The 23,904-nt window shown below is 44.0% G+C and overlaps 1 protein-coding gene across 3 annotated transcripts in view; it reads right to left on the bottom strand.

The window, feature by feature from the left end:
- Window positions 1–776: 776 nt before the first annotated feature.
- Window positions 777–23,904, bottom strand: part of AGO4 (argonaute RISC component 4) — a 99,081-nt gene continuing 75,953 nt past the window's right edge. For all 3 annotated transcript variants that reach the window (XM_088460614.1, XM_088460615.1, XM_088460616.1), the window contains exons 15-18: window positions 15,799–15,933; window positions 15,386–15,487; window positions 15,056–15,255; window positions 777–4,888 (exon numbers count right to left, since the gene is read on the bottom strand). In XM_088460614.1, coding sequence (XP_088316740.1) covers window positions 4,780–4,888; window positions 15,056–15,255; window positions 15,386–15,487; window positions 15,799–15,933 — 546 coding nt within the window. In that variant the 3' untranslated portion in view covers window positions 777–4,779. The remainder of the gene's footprint in view (window positions 4,889–15,055; window positions 15,256–15,385; window positions 15,488–15,798; window positions 15,934–23,904) is intronic.

Raw genomic sequence — 23,904 nt, 5'->3', positions numbered from 1 at the left:
AGTCTTCTGTCTAGAGTACATACTAGCCCAAGGGTTCTCAAACTGTCCTCAGGACCCTACACAGTTCACATTGTCCAGATCACCTAGCACATGCTCAGGTGTAGTCATTCACTAACACATTTTAAAAGATCCACAGGTGAAGCCAATTATTTCACTTGTGATTCTATGAGGAGACCTGGTAAACATGGACTGTTTGGAGACCTGAGGACAGAGTTTGAGAACCTGTGTACCAGCCTATTCACCTACATACCAATGTCAGTTAGGCACATTATGACTGGTTTTACTCTACACCTACAGACAGGGACGTCTTTAGAGAGGAGGGGGCCCCCCCTCCTTTCACCCCGGCGGCTGGCCGGCCACCACAGAATCAGTAGACTCTGGTGGGAGTGTACCTAGAGTCTACTGCACATGCACAGATCACTGGGGAAATGGGACGGCCACCATTTTCCTCACATTGCATGCGCAAAACACCAGAAAAATGGCCACGGCAGCCATTTTCCAGCATTTTGAGCAGTACTGAGACCCAACGCAGGAACTTGGAGAGGTAAGTTTTAGATAATGTGTGGTGCCGTGGGCCCATGTGCACCGCACACCCTACACCCATTATAGATACGCCCCTGCCTACAGAGTGTTTGACAGTTTTTTATATTTCACATCTCACAGGTGTTTCTATTTGTTCACAGTGACATTTTTCAGTTGTTCATCTCTACCCCCATTCTAAAAGGGTGCAGTGAGCCTTGTGTGCCATTATTAAAATTTTAGCATAAGCACAAATGTTTTATTATGCATCTTTCTATTACTTTAATGTAATCCAATATAGCAGTTGAAGTTACATACCACACACATTATGGTTAGGAATTTAAGGTACAAGCATATATTATAAATATATATATAAAACAGCAACTATAAACGAGCCGTAACACTAAGTGCAACATATAGAGATTTTGTGCTTGCAGCAGTATCAGGTTATACATTTATATAATTCCATCTGGGTTAAGAATGAAATTAAGAGGTAATGGGTGAGTAGGTGAATGGCTGGTCCATATAAAGTACATTATCTAGTTCAGAATTTATTCTCCTCTTCATAAAAAGGTTTACCCAGACTTGTAAGGTAGTTTTAAATTTTAGTAATTTACATATTTGAGTTTGCAATTAGACTGTAGACTTTAAACAAAGTTCATGGAAAAAGAGACTAGACCATTTATTTGGCATACTGCCATATATTTCATTTAAACACATAAAAAAAAAAACACAAATTATATCCCTGCAAGAGAATAAAAAGAAAAAATAATTACAGCCAGCATCTTTATCTAGCAACATGGGGCTGCTAAATTGCCCTTAAATAGCTTAGGGAAAAAAATAAAAATAAAAAGTGTATTTTTACCTCGTATTGCTATAGACATCCATTCAGAATTTAATAAAACACAATTTGAACAATACAATTCTAGCAACAATATATAAACAAAATGTACATCAAAAGTCAAACAAATGCAAACCCCTGTACAATGAACCCCCTTTCTAGACATAGAAACACTATAGAAATTAGTAACATGGTAAAGTATCACTTGTTTGAATAAGGAAAAAAAAGTGATATTACAATAACTTGTCAAATGTCACATAGATCATAAAATTAGCCCAAAGTTTTCAAAATGCCCTCAAGAAAAGCAGGTGTCCCCTTTCTTCTAAGCCTGCACAGCCTTACATCACTTCTATACTTCAAGAACAGATGTGGGAAAATGGACGTTACCACATTTCTTATAGGGAGGAGAAACCAAACGGTGGTACTTTCAAGTGAACCATTGCTAGTAGTCATGCCTTTGTCAAGCCAATTCAATGCCAAATTGAGGTACCACATTTCACGATGACATGTTTTTTTCAGACCAAAATAATTTTAGAAAATGCAATTGCATGCAAGAACATTTTGCAATGTCACATGTTCCTTTATGTGACTGTAAGATTGTCATTAGCACACATTTCTAGATTTAATGCTACATCAAAATAGATCAAACTCCTCTGCAAACCCACTACAGACACGTGTGAGGCTGCTACATACTTTACACAGACGTGCTACTTTAATGCACTTTTTTGGAAATTAATTAAACCCCTTTTGAACTCATTTGAAACTCCCTTGTACTTTGGAATCTGAAGTAAAAAAAAAGGTATTCTAGAAGATGCAAGATATATTACTACACTTGCACTTACAGAGGAGGGGGAGGCGAAATAAAAGTAATTACCCCTTTATAAAATACACTGAAAATGTGAGACTGTAAAAGCATGCCAATAGTAACGAGCTGACGGCAGGTTACAGAAAATGCAGCAGGTTATTACTACGTGCAGTATCTATTTGGCCTACACTTCCTGCGTACAAGTTCACATTTTCTTCCGGCAAAAACCACATTCTTAACAGGGCTACACTTTGACATTACTTAATCTAGGCTTTAAAACTTCAACTTATTTCATAATACACAGACACACGATAATCCCTATTAGCTTCCACACAGACACAACGTGCCCCATTCCTGCACATATTTAAAATATTTAGTGGACAATAGGTCACAATAGTATTGCTGCAACACATCCGTAAAGTGTTTTAAAACGTACAAAACATACCTACTTGGTGCTTTATCTACATAAACGACCATGATATTTAACAATAATCATAGGACTTTTTCTGACAAACCATAAATAACCCTTCTTCTACCTGACTGCACAGACCAGTCATCTTTTCAATGTGTCCCGACTCCATTTTACATATTTATACAGAAGCGTGCAATTGACCCTCCCACCCCAGTCACAAGCATGTAGCTGAACATTGCAGTGACATCTGCATGACTAATGGCACAGATTAGGTTTGTTGCATGATGCATAAGTAAAACAAAATGCTGTAGATATGAACTAAGTCACCTCAGCCATCAAAGAGCAGTTCATTACCCCTTCAATGCCAGGCAATTGACAGCAGGGCGACCGCAAGTCACCAAAGATACCACTAGTAGCAAAGCGGTCATTTGAATTGAGAAATTCATGTTATGAACTCAAAAAGAAGAAGATCAGTGCTTTTAAAGGAATACATTTAAATAAGTCAGAAAGTAAGGAGAGGCTGGCAATACCTGGCATTGAGGGGTTGCCAAGCAGCAAAGCCTGAAGCAGCATTAATACTCCCCCCCAGCAAAAGAAACTTCCACTATCCCAGTGAGGTATATTTTGTTTGTGTGGGAAAAAAAACCCAAAAAGCTGCAAAATTGAAAAAATACAGGTTATTAAACCTATAGCCATGCAGCAGAAATAGCTGGGATACCACAGACTGAAGCAAGAAAGGTTTCCAAGAGATATTTACAGAGAAAGTCTATTGAAAAGCTGGCTGGTTTCACACTACAGAACATTTTACAGGTCAGTACAGCACCTTTCTGAAATAAAAGGAACAATGCAGCAGGTTTTGGGCAGCAAAAAAACAAACGATGTTAGCCTAAAAGTTCTGATTAATGGGTTAACCCACAACAGGTTCTTTATTTTATATTGAAGAGGAAGGTGGACATAAGAAAAAAAAACTGCTCATGTACACGGTGTGTAAGACGCAGCGGATGTGTTTTGGGCTCAGAGATCCATCACAGACTGAAAATGCTGGTATTTATTGTGACGTTTCTACTGAATAATGACTGCTGCATTAGCCCTTACACTGAAGGGGTTCAATGCTAATAGCAGGGCCTGCCCGCTGACAAAGGATAAAATGATGCTTAGCATCTGGTGCTTAAAACGTACATGGAGAAATTTGGACAAGTCAAAATGTGAATTTGCAGAGCAAGTCTTAAATGAATCAAACCCTAAAGGAGGCTTCCCTCAGCTGCACCAGTCATTTTAAGACAGAAGGTGGGATGCTACACATACAACACAATTATATACATAGAAATGCTGTGAGGTTATGGAAAGGTTTATTGCCAAAAAATTATGCCAAACCCCACCCTTCCTACAAGAGTAAAAATGTTATCAAATCACAGCAGCATAACACGGGCATTTCATGTGCTGGCAAAATACTTACAAAGTGTTGTGTTGGGAAGTGGATGTCTCCTGGGGAGGGCAGCGGGAAAAGTAATGGCAATCTGCATTTTAAAAACCAATGGCAGTGCTTGCCACGTGGCCCTTATATTAAAATCTTATTCATATTACACATTCATTTAATACAGAAAACTACTACTTTAATTCATCTGCAATATAGTGCAATAGTTTTGCAGCCTGCACACTCTAAAAAGTACAAGTCTGCAATGGTAAAGAACCTGACAGACAGCAATACCTGTAAAAAAAAAAAAAAAAAAAATTTTTTTTTTTTTTTCAGTAAAGACAACCTTATTTAACAAGTATATGGCCCCACACAATTATACTTTACCATATATGTATATACTCACAAAAGCAGCATGTAGTTAAGACAAAGTATGTCAACTTGTTATAACCAAGGATGGAGAAATGCTGGCTTTCAAATGAAACAAGTGAGAAAAAAAAAAATTGGAGCAAAATCTTCAGATATCGTGCGAGTTTGAGGTAAAGATTCAGTCCAACGCATCAGAAGAGTTTAAGTTTTTGATATACTTAAATAAAAATAATTAAAAAAAACAAACAATTTCACAACTTTCCTCGATTCAGATGAGACTGTGAAGAGATTCAGTGCAAAAAGTCTAAAGTGTGCTGGTAGGAAGCCAAAAGAGCTATACCTGACAACAGGAGACTGTTTAAACAAAATATTTAGGGCTCTGAGGAGGAGGGAGTTTGGTGCGGCATCTTGCTGCCCTGTCAGGCGAAGTACATTGTGTGCTGGGTGTCGTGATGAATCTGTACGGCTTTGGCCAGAGCTTGAGGGTCACGACCGTTACTCTGTCCAGACACATGGCTTCCTTCAGCACTAAGAAACAAACATTAAAATGAATTACAAGGCAATAGCAAACATTCCAATCATTTCCACACAAGCATCACTATCAAGTCAATATTTGCCTGTCATTGCATACATCAGTGTTTCACAACCTCGGTCCTCAAGGCACAACAACAGTCCAGGTTTTGAGTTTAGCCATACTCGAGCACAGTGACTAAATTAGTACCTCAGTTATTTTGATTTAAGCATCTGTGCTCAAGCTTGGATATACTTAAAACCTGGACTGTTAGTGTGCCTTGAGGACAGAGGCTGGAAACCACTGGCATATATATTAATTCCAAAACCCATTACATCTATTGTAACAAGACACAAAAGAGAACTCCAATAACTTTTACTTTAGCCTACAAAACAAAATGGAAGATCCAGCGATGCCTGGCCTCTGAATGAGAACTACTTTGTCTGAAGACTCTGGTTAAGCAGATTTGGGATGGTATGGTATGCACTCTCCCACTTCATACACTATTTTGGAACAAGATGAAAATCTGTTTAACTCTCACTTTAGCACGACTGTGCATTCCTATTCTGCAAACACATTATATTCAGTTGTTGGCTCAGTCAATTCTCCAAGACCACACCTCTTAAAATGTCCTGCCTAAACTGCTTCCATATTGTCTACTTCAGACAACTGGTTGCCATAGCTCAGGCAAGAAGGTACTGGTGTAATCGCTCCTGAAGACACCAGGACTCAAAGTGGAGTGATTCATTTGAGACGAGGAGGTGCTATCAGGAGCACTTAAAGTGCTGCTACTGGTTGAGTTATAAGTGTGACAGTGAAGAGGGAGTCTCCAGCATCACATGAAAAGAAGTGGAGCACTGGCATTGCATCAACAGATTTACCCCAATCCACCACCAGTGTATGTACCCAAGTACCACTTTAAAAAACACTTTCTATTACTAACCAAAGTTTCTTTACATAGCACTAATCATTTTTTTCCCTGCAGCATGTGTTTTGGAGGAAGAGAGTCCATGAATATACCATCTAGCGGCCTATGTAATAGTCCTTAGAATAGAGAGATGGCTAATCCAGGAGGAAATATAAAAAGGATAAGGCGAGGGAGCCATTTAAGAATTCCTTGGGGCACACAATCACAAACCTAAACTTCAATCTGTACCAAGGGTGTATGAAAGTCTGTGTTATAACTGATTAAAGTTTTGTTTCAGATGAATCTCCTCATAAAAAAGGATTTTTTTAAATGGGAAGGTACAACTTGAATTGGGGGCATCTGAAAAGAAGTGTAGCTTGGGAATGAGGTCCACTTTAAAAACACTCATTAACTGCAAGACAGACGGGGGTCGTGGCTTGGATGCAGAGGAAGACGGAAGCATGGAGGCAGAGCTCTGCACAGCCCAACTCTGTCTGCCCGGACCCCACTAATCCACCCGATGCTTTCCCGACTGCCCTGCCACCATAAACACCCTAACCCCCAGAGCGGGTGTTCCCAGTCTTTAACGGGAGATCTAGCGCCCAGAAACGCACAGCCGGGTCCTACGGCCTACCACAGCCGTGGCCTAGAGTACTGCGGACGTACGTCCGGCCCTTCCTGAGTTACCGGAGAGACCATTTACACATACCTGCCGGGTCTCCCCTTGCAGCCAACAAGATCCCGGAACACGCGTGTATGCCACTGGACGGGTTCCTGCGACCGCGCATTGCTACAGAGCGCTTACAGAGAGCTCCCACTGGTAACCTACAGAAGCTGGCAGATACGTGCATGAACAAGCTACCGAAGCCATTTTGCAGCCACAGAAAACCAGGTGCCAGAAGTCCTGTTAATCCAGTCATTACAACGCCTGAAGGAAGAGACCCTTAGTACAGGCACAATAGCCCATCTATTACTATAATATATAGTTCTCACACAGATTCTGGCACAATATTAGTTTCCTCCACCAGATGGTGCTGGCACTTCTCTACTCCAGTCTCTTCATAACTGCAATGTAAAATCCTTCATACCTGTGATCACGGCCATTCCTCAGCAACATCTCCGCATCACTAATATTTAACCTGGTGAAAGTCACGTACATTTCCTACACGGATAAATACATGGCTCCAACACCTACCCTAAGACGCAACGAGCTAGAGGCAACAATAGGCGTGTAGATCAACCCACAGATACTGTGGAAGACATGCATCCTGCACCTGCTTCTGATTCCGCCGCTACCCATACTACAACAGGATCTGCACCTGCGTCCCAGTCATATACAGAAGTTGTCAGAGCCGTAAGAGACAGTGGAGCCACTCCTGCACAGTCCAGCAGACAAATTTATGGGCACACTAGCTGATATCAAAACACAAATGTCTTCTATTTCCCAGCAGGTACGTGAAAATGAAATTAACTCCAACCCTATTTTTCACGAACTCTCAGAACTAAAAACAACAAGTCTCCTCCATGTCGACTGTTCAGCAGCAACTACTGTCTAAAGCTAGACGATCTGGAAAACAGATCCAGACGCAACAACCTGCGACTTCTGGGTCTCAAGGAAACAATTAAAAGGCACTGATCTTACTAAATTCCTTCATACTGATCTCCCAGAACTGCTTGGTATCTCGTCTGAGCTAAATAACTTTGAGATTGAGCGAGCTCATACACTAGGACCCTTTCGAGACTAACGCCTCACGTCCTCGAGCTGTCATATTTAAATTCCTAAATTTCTGACACAAGGATCTCATATGGTCGACTGCTCGACAAAAGGGCCCTATCCAATGGGAAGTACAGCGCATCCTCCTATTCCAGGACTATTCTGCGGAGGTCGCCAGATCACGTAGAAACATGTCCCCCGTTTGCTCTCAACTCATCAAGCTAGGAACTAGTTTCGCTCTGTTCCCAGCTAGACTTCGCATATATTCTCCTCAAGGATCTAGAGATTTCACAGAGGTTGCTCATGCACAAGCTTTTCTTAATGAAGAAAATGAAGCCTCTGGATTCTCTACGATGGACCATAATGACTGATCCTGTGATGTCCTTCATCTACCTTGATACTCTTATCAGGTTTTCTTTATATATCCAAGATGTGTCTGAATTTTGATTCAGGTTTCTAAATCATTTGAGTTGTTGCTTCATAGTTACAGATTTCACTATTTGTCAAAACGGCTGTGGTTACAGGAAATGATATGAAATACCGTCGGCCGCATGGCCGGCGGTTCGATTCCCGTCAGCGGCAGCCCGACAGAAGCAGAGTGCGACGCAGCGGAAGCCCGACAGCGCTGGAAATCCCGATCGTGGATAGGTAAGTATCCACTAACCTAACCCTCCTAACCCTAACCCTCCTTAGGGGTGCCAAACCCTAACTTCCCCCCCCAAGTGCCTAACCCTAATCCCCCCTCTAAGTGCCTAACCCTAACAACCCCCTTCCCCGCTGCCTAAACCCAAGTCCCCCGGGGGGTGCCTAACCCTAACCCTTCCTCCCCCTAGCCTAACCCTAACCCTCCCGGGGGGGGTGCCTAGCCCTAAGTCCCCTCCGAGAGCCCTAAACCTAACCCTCCCCCCCCCCCCCCCCGCGGCTGTCCGCTCGCTGCGCCCGGCATCACTACGATCGTGATGCCGGGCGCCGGTCTCCCGGCGTCGGGGAAATGCGGGCGTCTATATCTAGACGCCCGGCATTTCACCCATGCCGGGATGCCGGCTGCCGGTATTTAGGCAGTCGGCTTCCCGATTGCCTCCCGTGGTTACAGTATTGATCCTTTTGTTTCTTGTAATATGTTAATTTCTGACGTACGACTTATTCATATATATATATATATATATATATATATATATATATCTGTTCTTGTTTTTATTTTTCTTTGATGCTCAGTATCATATGAATCACAGATGTCTTAGCTTACGTTACACCCGTCTGTTATGTCTAAGGATTTGAATGCCGTGTTATCCTGGCCATACTTAACACCTATTGCTATTATGAAGAGAATGTACTTAACCATTTACTAACTTTTTACTATCTACATTATCTAATTTCAACATTGTGTGATGTCTTCCCACCTTAGATTTTGCACATGGAATGTTAGGGGGATACACACCCCGGTGAAGAGAAGACGCATACTGACATATCTTAATAAACTTAAATCTGATGTTACCTATTTACAGGAAACCCATTTAACTCGCACAGAACATGCCAAACTAAACACACTGTATCACCAGGTGTTAGCCTCCTCATCTTATGGTTCTAAATCATGTGGTGTGGTAATATTACTACGAAAGGGCATTCAATATAATATCCATTCCATGGATATAGATCAGAATGGTCGGTACATTCTCATGGACATCACTTTAGATGGCACTAGATACTACTTATGTAATGTATACGGCCCTAATATATATATATATATATATATGATAAATCTTTTTTCTTAGGATTGATTAATAAGCTATACTCCTTTGCTGACTCCAAGATTATATTAGGGGGTGACTTCAATTTGGTAGCTTCTCCGGTTCTAGACAGGAAAACCTCATCTCGTTCCTCTCCTAAACAACCAAAAATAGGCTTAAATTATATGGCCACAGAACTTCATCTATTAGACATGTGGAGAACGAGACACCCCACCGACCTAGAATACACATTCTACTCAGCCATTCACATGTTTTCCAGGCTTGACTTTTATTTATCCAATTCAATGTCTTCATTGGTTATTGATACATCTATTGAGAAGATATCCATATCTGCTCACGCCCCAGTTTGGATAGATATTCAAGGAAAATTTCTTTTAGGACCACATACCCAATGGAGTTTCCAGCAAAACTTGCCTCTTCACTCAAATTTAACTCAATGCTGGAGTCCGTCTGGGCCACATATGAAATTAATAACCAGGCACAAAGATAATCCATGCTTATACTGGCAAACTGCTACTGCGGTGATAAGAGGTGACATTTCTTTTATGAAAAAATATAGGAATGAGCAAGATGCTGCTTACAGATCTGCACAAACCTCTTTAACGTCTGCCTTTCAAGCCCTAAAAGCTTCTCCTTCACCGCTGACTAGAGCTACGTATAACGAGTGCAAACTAATTTTTTACCAAACCCTTACCCAAATGGATGACAAATACATCTACCTCATGTAAACTCCACTTCTTCAGACATGGCAATAAACTTAGTCGGCTCCTTTCAAACATGTTACGGGGAAATAGGTCACATAATAATATTGCAGCACTCAAAGATGAACACTCCACCACACATTTCAAAGGTGAAGATATAGCAAATATTTTTTTGCGCTACCAGAACCTCTATTCCCAGGGCTCAATAGACAATCACCAAAAAAACGCTTTTTGAAAATCACACACTTTGCCACAGATTTCTTCAACACAGGCAGAGAACCTGACTAATAAATTACTCATACAGAAGTTGATCAAGCTACTGTATCCGATCTCTCAAAACACTTAGAGCCCCTGGCCCAGACGGCCTCAGCAGGGAATTTTTTAAAATACTGCGCCCCCAAATCGTAGAGACTTTAATGTATTCAATTCTATAATAGAAAATAGATCTGCTCCCCAATATTAGCAGAACGACTTATGGTGATCCTCCCGTCAATTATACACCCTGACCAAACTGGGTTTATTTGGGGAAGAAACTCAGTTATGAATATTAGAAAAGGTCCTCTCGGTTTTACAAGAGGACGGGGCGGGTGATCCCAGGTTCCTGTTATCTTTAGATGCGAAAAATGCATTTCATCTGGTAACCTGGGATCACCTGTTTGAATCTTTGCGTCGTTTTGGTGTACCCACCCTTTTCACTGAAATTTAAATTATGTCCTTGTATACTCTCCAGCCATATCCCCCACAACAAATATTTATCCCCACCATTTCGCATACAGAGAGGGACAAGGCAGGGTTTCCCGCTTTACCCACTCCTGTTTGCAATTGCGCTTGAGCCATTGGCAATAGCAATAAGGCAAAATACGGAGATAAGGGGGTACTGATATTAGAGACCAAACCTGTAAATTATCTTTATTTGCAGACTATATGATGCTCTTTATATCAGACCCCTTATGCTCTATCCCTGCACTTCTGGGTATAATTGACATGTTTAGCTCCTTCACAGGTTATCGCATTAATATGGATAAATCTGAATGCTTCCCATTAATGCGTCTACCTTCTTATCCACACACCCTCACATAGCTTCTCTTTTCACAATCGCAACATGAACTCAAATATCTAGGCATATTTATACCTGCTCAACTCTCTTCCCTTGCTATCAACTTCTCTCCACTGCTGAATAGATTAAATTCCCAACTTCTGCATTGGAGAGACCTTAAACTTTCTCTTCTTGGACGAGTGACTGTGATGAAGTGTAAATATTCCCGAAATTAACATATCTCCTACAGACTTTACCCATTACACTAACAAAAGCAGATATATTGAAATATACACAAATATTTTCAAAATTTGGAAGTATCAGAAGCCCAGGATGACATGCTCTCGAGCTTATCTACCGAAGAAAAAAGGAGGGATAGGCACTCCAAATATTGATGCCTTTGCGAAATCAGCTTTGTTCCGATATATAACAGATTAGTGTTCGGTGCGTAATAATAACCAAACTAATTCAGCCCTGGAAGAAGCTTTATTCCTCCCTAATGCCCCAGCAGCTTTGCTGCACTCACCAAATGTAAACATCCATGTGTGGTTCCGCACCAATATATTGTTTTGGGATACTTATATTGCATGGTTGAAGGTTAACGCACATTTAAAGAAAAAAACCCTCATCTCCCCATATCCCTTTGTGGGGTAACCCAGTTTTTCTCCCTTCTCTTGATAATCCTCTTTTCAGACAGTGGAGTCAGAAAGGTATAATGAACATTAAGGATGTATTTGATCCAGGCGGCACTTTACTTTCTTTTACACAGTTAGACAAATATGACATACGCCATTATCTTCAATCATTGGATAATCCTTTGTGGAAATCAGAATCAGATACCACAGATACAAGGTCTCGCATTTTCGCTTTATGTTGCTCAACCAAGTTCAGAATAACTTACCTTTATAGTTGCTTAATTGAAGTATCTATACATGCTTGGTCAACAATAGCAGAAGCATGGCATACAGAAATACCCGAGCTGTGTGATTTTGAATCCATTATTGTAAACTTAGATTGTGTTATACCTTGGCTTAGTGCAGATTTTCTCCAAAAAATGGTAATCTTACATAAAGTGCTTATCAACTCAAACTCAGAATATTATATGGAAAGTTTTTGAACATACAGAATGGTTTATGCTAAGACGTATTACTTAGAATAATTTCTGTTCTTCTATACATGCCTCTCTTCATAGACATCACCCTGCCAAGTTATCGGGTTCTGAGACATCATAGTAATACTGCTTTTAGACCTAAATCCTGGGTCTGAAGCGAGTTTTGGAACTCCGTTCCAAAATGGGTCAGACCCAGGACATACCTTTTCTACTGCAGCGCCGATCCAGAGTATTTCCGTATCAGCGTCGTTCACATTGCACACGGGTACAGTGGATCAATTCTCCCGGCGCTTGGAGAGGACATCATCTCCAGGCGCCGAGAAGCCCGGAAGTCTGCATGCTGTAAACCGGAGCCGGGTCGAATGACCTGGGTAACCCGTTTACACCACAGGGTTTCACTCGACCCGGGAATCCATCCCTGGTTCCTTTTACACCAAGGAGCTACCTGGGTTAACCCTGCAATAACCCGGAATTTAGCTCCGGTATAAAAGGGGTATAAGTTTAGTAGGTAAAGGTTTATCTTTTTGCAGCATTTGCTGAAAAACCATAGAGGTATTAGCCGAAGTCTGTACGGAGGTAGACAGTACGTCTATACATGGGGGAAGCAAAGAATTTGCAGGGGGTACCTGCTGTGGCCATCCCATAAGTAGAGCTACCACGGGGACTGCTACTTGGTCCACAAGTATTGCCAGTGAAAAGGCAGCCCAGGGAGGGTCCTGAAGTAGAGACACCGGGGTTGATGGGCCTGGGGCTGTGTAACAATACACAGCCCATCCTGAATGAGGTCCTCAGTGGCTAAGTACGGAGAGCAGGACTTACAAGCTATCAGAGTATCAGGCTGCTTGTTATTTCCTCTGCCAGACATAGTCACAAGAATAATAGAATACACAGTATGATACAGTGCAATGAACACCTTGCAGTAGGTGTAATATGGCACAATGAAGTGTGCAACCGCGGTATATATGGCACAGTAAAGTGTGCAACTGCGGTATATAGTATGTGACAGTTCTCACACTTAAATAGCAGATGTGAGGTACAATGTACCCCCAATATCTTAGTATGTCAGGGTATAGCAGAAAAAAAGGGACAGGTATAAACTGACAGTATAGAAAACAGATTAGCGCTAGCACAAGTCACATACAAAACGCAGAAAAAACAAAAAACAACATTACATTACATGTCTGCAATGGGCACTAAAATCAACTACACAGACCACAGTGGCTGGTAGGATGTAGCACTGTATAACCTGGCCCATGGGAGAGGTATTCAGGGAGGCTAGACCCAGCGTTTCCCATAGACCTGCTTGCCTAAAACGGCTGCCGCGTGGCTTTGAGAGGGTGGAGGGTGAGGGAGGAGCAGCTCAGGGAAAACCAAGACCGCAGTGGTATGGCACCCTGAACTTGGGGAGGGGCTGCAAGGAGAGAGCCTTACATTAGGCTGATGTTAACTACCGGGTTCCCTGGCCTTTACATTATGCCTCTGCGCCAGTATAGTTATGCCCGGTGGTCTAGTGGGCGAGCCAGCGTCCACATAGTCCTCTCCGGTCTGTCTCCTGAGACTGGAGGCAAGACTGCACAAGACGCAGGTCCCCGCGAACAGGGTTCCGCCTTACCTGTCCCCTGGATTCCAGGCTGCAGTCTGGGGAGCCTGCTAGCTAGTCCCCCTCGAGCCCCACTGGGAGTCCCTAGCACAGGCTTGGGGTCACGGCGCCGCGGAGGGATGATGGGGCGGCACCACAGACGTCTGGAGGTCAGTCTGGTGCTGCTCGCCCAGTCATAAACAAAAAGTAAATGAAATCATATAATTAAAGTTTGGGCTGCTTAATGCAGCCCTCTGTTATAATGGTGGTCCAGCTCCTGCCGGACACCAACGAAAACTGAAGTGCCCTCAGGCTGTGGATGGGGTATAGGGGGAAGGACAGGAGCATCCTGGGATTGAAAAGCTTTGCTGTAGGTCTCCGGTCTTCCAGGTCTCACCTACACCCCAATGTCTCTCTGTGGAACCCTATGGACCCTGAAGAAAAGCAATTGTTTGTTTGCTTTGACTGTTTAACTATTGCCACTTTAACACATCGGCCAGACTCCCTGATGCTTGCATTGTACAGGCTATTACATTTGCCCCTATGTTGGGATCAGAAGTTTAGGGACCTGTGCCCTCACTGGTGCCATTACAGGAACATGTTTTTCCCCTCCCCATCTGTTAACTTAGCATTCTGAACTTCAGAGTCCCATACCAATTACATAGGCAGTCTTGAATATAGTTATGCCCACAATTCCCCTAAAAATTGTCAAAACTTCCATTTCTATATGACCACACAGGATTACTGTCAACTTTCTAAACACAGATGACCAACCCATAGGAGACATAAACCAGATTGACAATTCACCAACGTCACAGTGCAGAAGACACCCTATCATGTGTAATCAGCATCTCTGGTGTGATGCGAGTACATGGGAGACCGTAAAAATTGAACCTCGTAATACTACCAGGAATTTAGTCCAAGAGCAACACAATTGATTTGTGTTCAGTAGTTTAATCAACCACAGGTCTGTCTTAACCATGAGACACCATGATGGTAAAGTGGCTAACATTGCTGTCTCACAGCACATTAGCTCCACTCCCAGCTAAAGCCCCATCTTTGTGGAAAGTATGTTCTTCCTGTGTTTGCATGTTCAATATCCTCCTAGACTCCTGAAACATACTGGTTGGTTAACTGGCTGCTGACTAAAATGTACCCTAGTGTATGAGCTTGGTAATTTAAATGAAGCTTCAATGCCACTTCTGTAGGTAACAAATATGCTTTGTACAGAATAGTGGAGCTATGTAAAAACATACCATAATCTACCACATATATGACCAGAAGGATACATTGATTGCTGGAAACTTGCAAACATTCAACTGAACAGATATAATTTAAAAGCATTCTGGTACAGACCATCTGGGTTACAGGACGATATGTGGACTCACCTGTCATGATCTTTGTCCACAAGATGGTATCTTGCTCTGAAAGCCACCAGTCGCGCATAATAAGCAGGTGCAGGGATGGAGACTGAACGTGTACATCGAACGTATGTGTGGCACAGCTGGTAAGTTAAGAGCTGGAGTTCGTCAGCTGTAAAGCAGTTATCATCCCAAAGAACCTGGTAATGAGATGGGCGACTTGTTCCCTGGAAAAGCAAAGTATAAATACTTAGTGGTATTCCCAAATAAATTTGCAATATACCAAGGTGGTCTCTTAAGTGACGAGTGCTACGACATAACAATGGGTCGTATAGAACTGGAATTTAATTGCTGTACCTGAATCCCAGCATGGCTACAGAGATAAAAGTCAAATTCTGATGGGTGTGTTATGGTGCTGTCTACTGTAGTTCCAGCTGGTACATTCCCACTCTTCCCCACCTAAGAGGAAAGAAAACAAAAAAGAGAAAAGTATTGCAATCTTCAAATAATAAATTAGATTTACCATCAATTTTCAATTCAGGTCATATGTTGTTTATAAAGGTCACTAAACAGCCATATTGTATAAAAGTACAGTAATCAAACTGAAATTTTAACCTTTTATTTGACAAATACAATCACTAATATATTCTAAAAAAAAAATCCTTGACAAGACTAAATAAAATGATGAATAGTTTTCAGTAGATTAGTTTGTAACATGATACACTGACATTATGGGCAGCTGCAGCAGATGTGTAGTACTTCATACATACCCTCTCTGTCTTGTCAGCACAAAAGAGTCTAGTATGATGCCTTTTCTGCACAACAATGTAAGTAATTCCTGGTCTGTAATCCTCTTCCAGGCTAATGCAGGCTTTCCGAATAGCCATGAGCTCTGGCCATGCAACCTACAATAAAGTTCAGTTTATTTTTATTTTGTATCATTATTTTGAAAAGCCAGTTAAAAAGTACAGAAGGAAAAAAAAAAGGCAATCAAACTGTTGCATAGGCATATAAAAAAAGGTTATGGTAAAACTTACCCTTGTTAGCTCTTTCTTTGAAGTCCATAGGGAGACAATGGGGTGTAGGTGGTACTTGGAGGACCTGACACCAACAGCAAAGCTTTTATATCCCAGGATGCTCCGGTCCTTCCCCCTATACCCCGCCTACAGCCTGAGGGCAACTCAGTTTTGTTAACAAGCCCAAGGCAGGAGCAGGATAGGAGAGAAGGAAGACTGGTACACTGAAGAATGACACTCACACAGAGAAGGAAACAAGTGACCAAGAGAAGAAACCCATAGAAGCCAGGTGTGTCAGGACGGTTAAGAGGGTTAACAAGGGTGTTTTACCATAACTCTCCTTTTCTTCTTCAGGGTCCATAGGGCTCCACAGGGAGACCACGGGGATGTCCCAAAGCAGTTGTTCAAGGGTGGATATGCTCCTCAGCTGAGAGGAGAACCCGGCACCCGAAGGAAGCATCCTGAGAGGCAAATATATCAAAGGCATAAAACCAGAGCACGTGGCCCACCTTGCATAGCTGTTTGGCAGAGGCGCCACGCCGGGCTGCCCACGAGGGACCCACAGAGCAAGTAGAATGAGCAGATACTGTAGCTGGCACAGGATGGCCCATCTGTGTGTAAGCCTGTGAGATAGTCATGCAAAGCCATGTGGCCAGAGTCTGTTAGCTGGCCATCCCTTCTTGTGGAATCCATATAGGATGAAGAGGGAGTCAGATTTCCTGATGGAACTAGTACGGTCCACTTAGATCTTCAGAGCACGGACCACATCCAAAGAGGCCTCACCTTCCCGAGAGGTCTGGTGACAAAGGCCGGAACCACAATTTCCTCATTGAGGTGGAAACAAGAGACCACCTTGGGAAGGATGCCAGGGCGCATTCGAAGAACAGCTCTGTCCGGATAAAAGTTTAGAAATGGGGAGCGATAGGAAAGCGCTCCTAAATCAGATACCCTAAGGGCAGATGCTATAGCCAGAAGAAAGTCTTCAGTGAGCCACTTGACATCCACTGATTCCAGGGGTTCAAATGGAGGTTCCTGAAGTGCGCAGAGAACCACTGACAAATCCCACAGAGCCACAGGACGGACAAAGGGAGGTTGTATACGTAGAACACCTTGTTGGAAGGTGTGAACAACCTGTACAGGAGCAATTCTGCGCTGGAACTAAATGTACAGAGGATACGTGCACTTTCAGAGATGCTAGGCTGAGTCAAATATGCAATCCACCCTGAAGAAAGGCAAGTATTCTAGAAACCTTAAAAACTTGAGGGTCATAATTTCTAGGAGCACACCACTGGAAATAAGTATTCCATAACTGGTGATAAATTCTGTCCGAGGCCGGTTTACGTGGTCTGAGCATGGTCTGGACAACAGAGCTAGAAAAGCCCTTAGCCGGGGTGTCTCAAGAGCCAAGCCATTAAAGACAGGCAGGACAGTTCCGGATGTAGACAGGGACCCTGAGACAAAAGGTCTGGTCAAAGAGGAAGTTGAAGAGGAGAGTTTATGGAGAAACTTTGAAGATCGGAATATCAATGGCATCAGGGCCAAGCCAGAGCTACCAACAGGACTGTGCCCCCTTCCTGTTTGAACTTCTGAAGAACCAGAGGAAGAAGGGATATTGGAGGGTAGAGGTACGCCAAATGGAAGGTCCACCTCAACGATAATGCGTCCACAAAGGCCGCGTTGGGATCACTTATCCTGGCTCCATACACTGGAAGTTTGTGGTTGTGCCTTGAGGCTATGAGGTCAACATCGGGTAGACCCCATTTGTCCACTAGGAGTTGAAAGACTTCTGGATGTAGAGACTCTCCTGTATCCACGTCGTGACGGCTGAGGAAAACCGCTTCCCAATTGAGAATTCCTGGGATGAACACTGTGGAAATAGCGTTCGGTCCATGTGAGAATGCGGACACTTCTGCCATTGCTGTCCGACTTAGAGTGCTTCCTTGATTAAGGTAGACCACTGCCGTGGCATTGTTGGACTGCACTTGTACTGGCCTGCAGAAGATCCTGAGAGCTCTGTAGAGGGCTCAGAGTTACAGGACGTTGATTGGCAAGTCTGCCTCGGCTGGAGTCCAGCGGCCTTGTAAGGAGTGCTGGAGGGTCACTGCGCCCCACCCACGGAGGCGTGCCCAATCCGGGATACAAAAGGGGCGTCCCTTGTCCAAGTATGACGTCTGTAACCACCAGGATAGGGACAGACGAACCTCTGGAGAGAGGCCCATCATCTGGGACCTGAGCAGATGGGGCAGCCCGTTCCACCTTGAGAGGATCAGGTGTTGTAGGGGCCTGGAGTGAAACTGAGCGAACTCCACCATGTCGAAGGTGGGCACCATGGATCCCAGGGTCTGCATTGCAAAGTGAATTGACACTCGGTGACTGTAGTAGTCTGCGCACCCGGTGTTGTGATACTGAGATTGTGTCTGCCGTTAGGAAGATTCTCTGAACCAGAGAGTCCTGGAGGGCTCCCAGATGTACCATTCCTTGTGAAGGTGTCAATGAAGACTTTACAGGTGATCAGCCAACCGTGCATTTGTAGAAAGGCAATGGTTACCTGAAGATGGTGGTGAAGAATTTCTGGGGAACTGGCCAACAGCAAGAGATCATCTAAATATGGGAGCAGTCTGATCCCTTGACGACAAAGATAGGCTGCCATAACTGCCATGATTTTGGTAAAGGAGCCGTTGAAAGGCCAAAAGGCAGAACCTGACATTGGTAAGGTTGCTGTAGTACAGCAAACCAGAGATATTGTTGATGAGAAGGCGCTATAGGTACATGTAGGTAAGCATCCTGAATGTCCACAGACACCATAAAGTCCCCAGGCTCCATTGCCAGGATAATAGAGAGGAGGGTTTCCATACGAAACCTGGGCATCCTGATAAACTTTTCAGAGACTTGAGAATAGGCCGATAAGACCCGTTGGGCTTCTGAACTAAGAAAAGAGTAGAATAATAGCCCTTCCCTAGCTGTGAGGAGGGCACCAGAATTATTACTCCTGAGAGCAGTAAGGACTGAATGGCCTTTCGGAGCAGCAGGGCCTTGCTTGGGTCTGATGGAGGTCATGTGCAAAAGAACTGCTGGGGAGGTCACCTCAGGGAGGAAAAGGCACCACTTCTCTTACCCAGGCGTCCGATGTGGTCTGACGCCAGAACTGGGCGAATTGAAGAAGTCGGCCTCCCATCCTGGGAGCCCCCAGGGAGAGGCCTGCCCCGTCAGGTTGAAGGCTTGTCCTCAGATTTGGCAGGTGGACGTCTAGTAGCCCAGATCTGTTTGGTCCTAGGCTTGGAGGCCTTAGTGGATGCCTAATGCCTTGGAAAGGACTGACCTTTAGCTTTTCCTTGAGGACGAAAGGACCAAAAGGATGACATCCGAGGCTTCGCATTATATGCAGAGGGCAGGAACGCCATCGTGGAAGCTGCCAAGGTAGTCACAATTTTGTCTATTTCTGGGCCAAAACAGAATATCCCCAGAATAAGGCAGAGACACTAATGCCTTTTTAGAGACCGAATCTGCCTTCCATGAGTGGAGCCAAACAATACGGTGGGTTACTACAGAAGTGGCAGATGCCTTAGAAGCTAGGAGAGCCGTATCCATAGCTGCTTCCCCCAAATAGGATCTCTAATGTGAGATATGTAGGACAGCTGTTCCCTCAAAGCATCAGAGGGAAATGTCTTTTAGGGCCCCTGCCCAACTCTCAATGGCTTTTGAGAACCAGGCCATAGCCCTAGCACAATGAGTGATAGCTCCTGTAAGAGTTTAGAGATTTTAGACAAGCATCTATCCTATCCGTAGTCTCCTTTAAGGAGGTTGCAGTAGGTAAGGTAGCATTCTTGACAAGATGTGTCATGTGGAAATCCACTGCTGGGTGAACTTCCCATTTAGTGCAATCAGTAGCGGGAAGAGGGTAAAAGGAACTTAAACGTTTAGGCAGCTGAAATCTTTCACTGGGCATATTCCATGCCTCGCTCATATGATCAGATAGTTTTACCAGTTTCCTCCCTCTGATCAGCTACCTTTTGTTGTTTAAATACTGGCTCTTTTGCCTTAGGAGCGGGTTCTGTCTCTCACAAGTGCAGATATATTCAATTTAGAGGGGTGTTCCTCATCTCCCGAGGGGGAGTCAGAGTGAGAGAGGTCTGCGTCTTCTGCCTCCCCAGATGACAATTCAGAATCTGATAGCTGGGTGGACTGGTAAGATAACAGTGCTTTTGCAGCACTTGTTGAAAGGCTGTAGAGCAGTAGTGTCAAACTCTGGCCCCTCCAGCTGCAGTGGAACTACACATCCCAGCATGCACTGCCACAGTTTTGCTATTAGGGTATACTAAAACTGTGGCAGGGCATGCTGGGTTATGTAGTCCCACAGCAGCTGGTGGGCCAGAGTTTGACACCACTGCGGTAGAGGTATCCGCCAGACTCTGCAGGCAAAGGAGTTGCAGAGTACCTGTTGTGACCATCCCACAGGAGGAGCTACCACAGGGACCTTTAGGGGTTCTGTACTTTTTGCCAGCACCTGTGAAAAGGTAGCCCAGGGTGGGTCCTGAAGAGAGGACACTGGGGCTGATGGGCCCGGGGCAGTAAAACAAGATGCAAAAAGACCATCCTGAATGAGGTCCTCTGAAACGAAGCCTACTGAGCAGGACTTAAAAAAGAGAGAGTGGGGGCAGCAGGTTGCTTGTTATTCTTGCCTCTGCCAGACATAGCTGCAAGAATAATGCAACACAATCTGACAGTGCAGCAAGTAACCCAGATGTATGTATAATATGGTACAGTTTAGTGCGCAACAGCGATATAGTTTGTGATAGCACTCACAAATATAATGAGATGTGAGGTACAATCCCTTATACCTTAGTATGCCAGGGTTATAGTAGAAAAAAAGAGAAAGGCATACGCTCACCGTCATAGGAAAAAAAAACCCTACAGCAGTGCTAGCACAAGTCACATACAAATGCAGAATATACAATATAACTGCAGTGGGCACTAAAATCAACTACACAGATCGCAGTGGCTGGTAGGATACAGCGCTGTATAAAACTGACCCTTGGGAGAGGTATACAAGGAGACTGGACCCAGCGTTCCCAGAGACCTGAATGTAGAAAATAGCTGCTGTGAATCTCAGAGGGACGAATTGGTGTCCACATCAGCGCCTCCATTCTGTACAGAGACCGGAGGCAAAACTGCGCATAGACAAGGGTCCCCACTGACAGGGATCCGCCTTAACTGTCCCCTTGAGTCCCGGCTCCAGTCTGAGGTCCGGGGAGCCTTGCTAGCTAGGTCCCCCCCTTGGAGCCCCGCCGGGAGTACTTAGCCAAGGGCGGTTGTCACGGAGCCGTGGAGGGGTGATGGAGCAGCAGTGCAGATGTCCAAAGGACTGTCTCGCGCTGCTGCTCAGAAGTAAAATAAATGAAAAAGAGTAAATAAAAATAAGCTTGGGCTGCTTAATAACAGCCCCACTGTTAAAACTGTGATCCACCTCCTGCCGGACACCAACGAAACGGAGTTGCCCTCAGGCCATGGGCGGGGTATAGGGGGAAGGACCGGAGTATCCTGGGGTTGAAAAGCTTTGGTATTGGTGTCCGGTCCTCAAGGTCCCACCTACACCACATTGTCTCCCTGTGGACCCCAAAGAAGAAAACATGTTAGATAGTTGGAGAATACCATGGCATGTCCAGACCCAGAATAGAAACAGATATTGTAGAAAGTAGGGAGGGGTACAAGTAAACAGTGTATAGAAAGTAAGGGGAACATGGCGGGATGAATGACCACAAAATACTGTGTAAGTACCATAACCCGGTGTGCATGAAAATCGCCAGAGACGTTGCAAGTGATGCAGAGTAGGGGGGTGGGGGTAAGAGGGAGAACTTGCGCTGCACATGGGTCCTCCGTAGGAAGCTAGCGCCCTGCGGTAGAGGGGGTGCCAAACTATGCTCCACAAATGTTCAGACAAGCACATCAATTGCCAGTACCATCCACAAAACCTTCATAAGGGTATGCGTTCAGCGTCCTGGCGCTTACAGTACCGGCGCCGGCATCCCGACCGAAGGAAAGTTGCGGGGTGGGGTGTTAGGTTTAGGCACTAAGTGGGATGGCGGAAGGCTAGGGTTAGCCACCAAAAAGGGAGGGTTCTGACTGCCAGGTTCCCAACTGTCGGTATTTCATACAGATTCCTTCATAAGCTATCCTTCCCAGTTACGCCCCCGCTATACAGTCCAAACATATATATTTTCTCTTTCTTCACTTTCACATACTCTGTTTGACTGAGTCACTGGGCACAGACAGTCAACACTGAGCCGTCCCCCTTAGATGACCTCCTCCGCCGAAGGGGAAACAGAGCAGTCTCTGTTCCCTGCGGTGCGAGGAGCCGCATACATGCTGCCCCTTTGCCCCGGCTGTGACCCCACTGTGTGCTCCGGGGTACCAGCTAGTGTCACTGACCGATGCCAGTGCTCTGGCAACCGGAGCAGGGTCCTGATGAAGTAGCTAGTGTGAGCGTGGCGCTGCCGGCCACCCAAGTAAATTAAACTGAAATTAAATATTTTGAGAGAGATAACAAAAACAAAACTTAAAATCGGCTGCAATAAAAATGTGCCCAGCTCCTAGGGAACATAAAAAAAACTGACGGCTGCAGTCACATGACTGGGTATAGGGGAAGGAGCAGCCTATGCTGTTCAGACTCCTCAAGCTCCACCTAGACCCCAACATATTCCAGTGATTGAAAAAAAAAAAAAATTGAATTACTAGTCACTATTCTCCATTGCATTTAAAGTAACATTTCACTTCCATGCGTGTGTCCATAAGTAAATGCATACATGTACCTAATCTCAAAAGTAAAATGCAAATTTGGTCCATGCATTCATGTATTAATACAAAACTGGTGCATCTGTGCAAAAATGGTTGTGTGATGTTGCAAAATAGCATCTGCACTGTGCTTTGTATGAACTATATCAAGATTAGTGGTTAATTAGCTTTACACTATGACACACCATTAATAGAGCATGAACCAGATTGCCCTGACTTCAGAACTACTTCACAAGCATGTATTATGTATACAAAGCTGCATTTTTGAAGTACAGGTTTGAAATTAGTGCTCTTGCCTTAGATCAGATTTGTAAGCTTAACTACAGTCATGCCAAAATGCTTTAACCAGATTGATGCAATTACTCTCACTTACATAACCTAGCCCCAGATAATTAGAAAGAGGAGGAACCTACTGTGTAAGTGTACAATATTTTCCATAAAGAGTCATCTGGAGGACAGCACCCTTGCGTAGCAATCTTGCCTAGTGAGAGGAAAGACTTTGCAGAGGCTGCTCCCACCTGACCTAGCTACCCAGGAGGGGCCTATGGCTCTACTGGCACGAGTACTTCAAGTGGAAGCGGGCCACAGTTTTCTATCCGCTCCAACAGCACCAGGCAGGAGAAGCCACTTACTCCTGGACCAGGTCAGTCCCTATACTCTCTGGTTCCCAAGCAGCCCATCAACTGCTAGCAATAAAACTTTATAAAAAGATACATACGGTAAGCACTTTGTCCTGTTGGATATTGAAACAAAATACTGAGCAGGACGGTAATGTGTCGATTGAGGAACTCATGACTTTTTCAAGTTCTAGCAACCTATAGGATACTATATATTCCCCAGGGCCCAATGTACTCCACAGGATTATCGTTTTTGTATTAGAACTTGTAACTGAGAGACTGGTCATAGCAAACAATGTTTTTCTGTTTTAAGCATGACGTAGCCACAATAAATGCATTGTGGGAAAAAACAAAACTTAGCTATAGAAGAGTCATACATAGGTGTGAGCCCCCAAAACTGTACAAACAAAGCTGCTGATTAAGATCAACATAAAGGCTGCTAAAAACAACTGAA

Source organism: Taudactylus pleione, unplaced genomic scaffold (assembly GCF_031769625.1).
Source record: "Taudactylus pleione unplaced genomic scaffold, aTauple2 ptg000007l, whole genome shotgun sequence".
NCBI lineage: Eukaryota > Metazoa > Chordata > Amphibia > Anura > Myobatrachidae > Taudactylus > Taudactylus pleione.
Note: the sequence above shows the minus strand (reverse complement) of the source record. Positions and strands in the feature narration are given on the sequence as shown.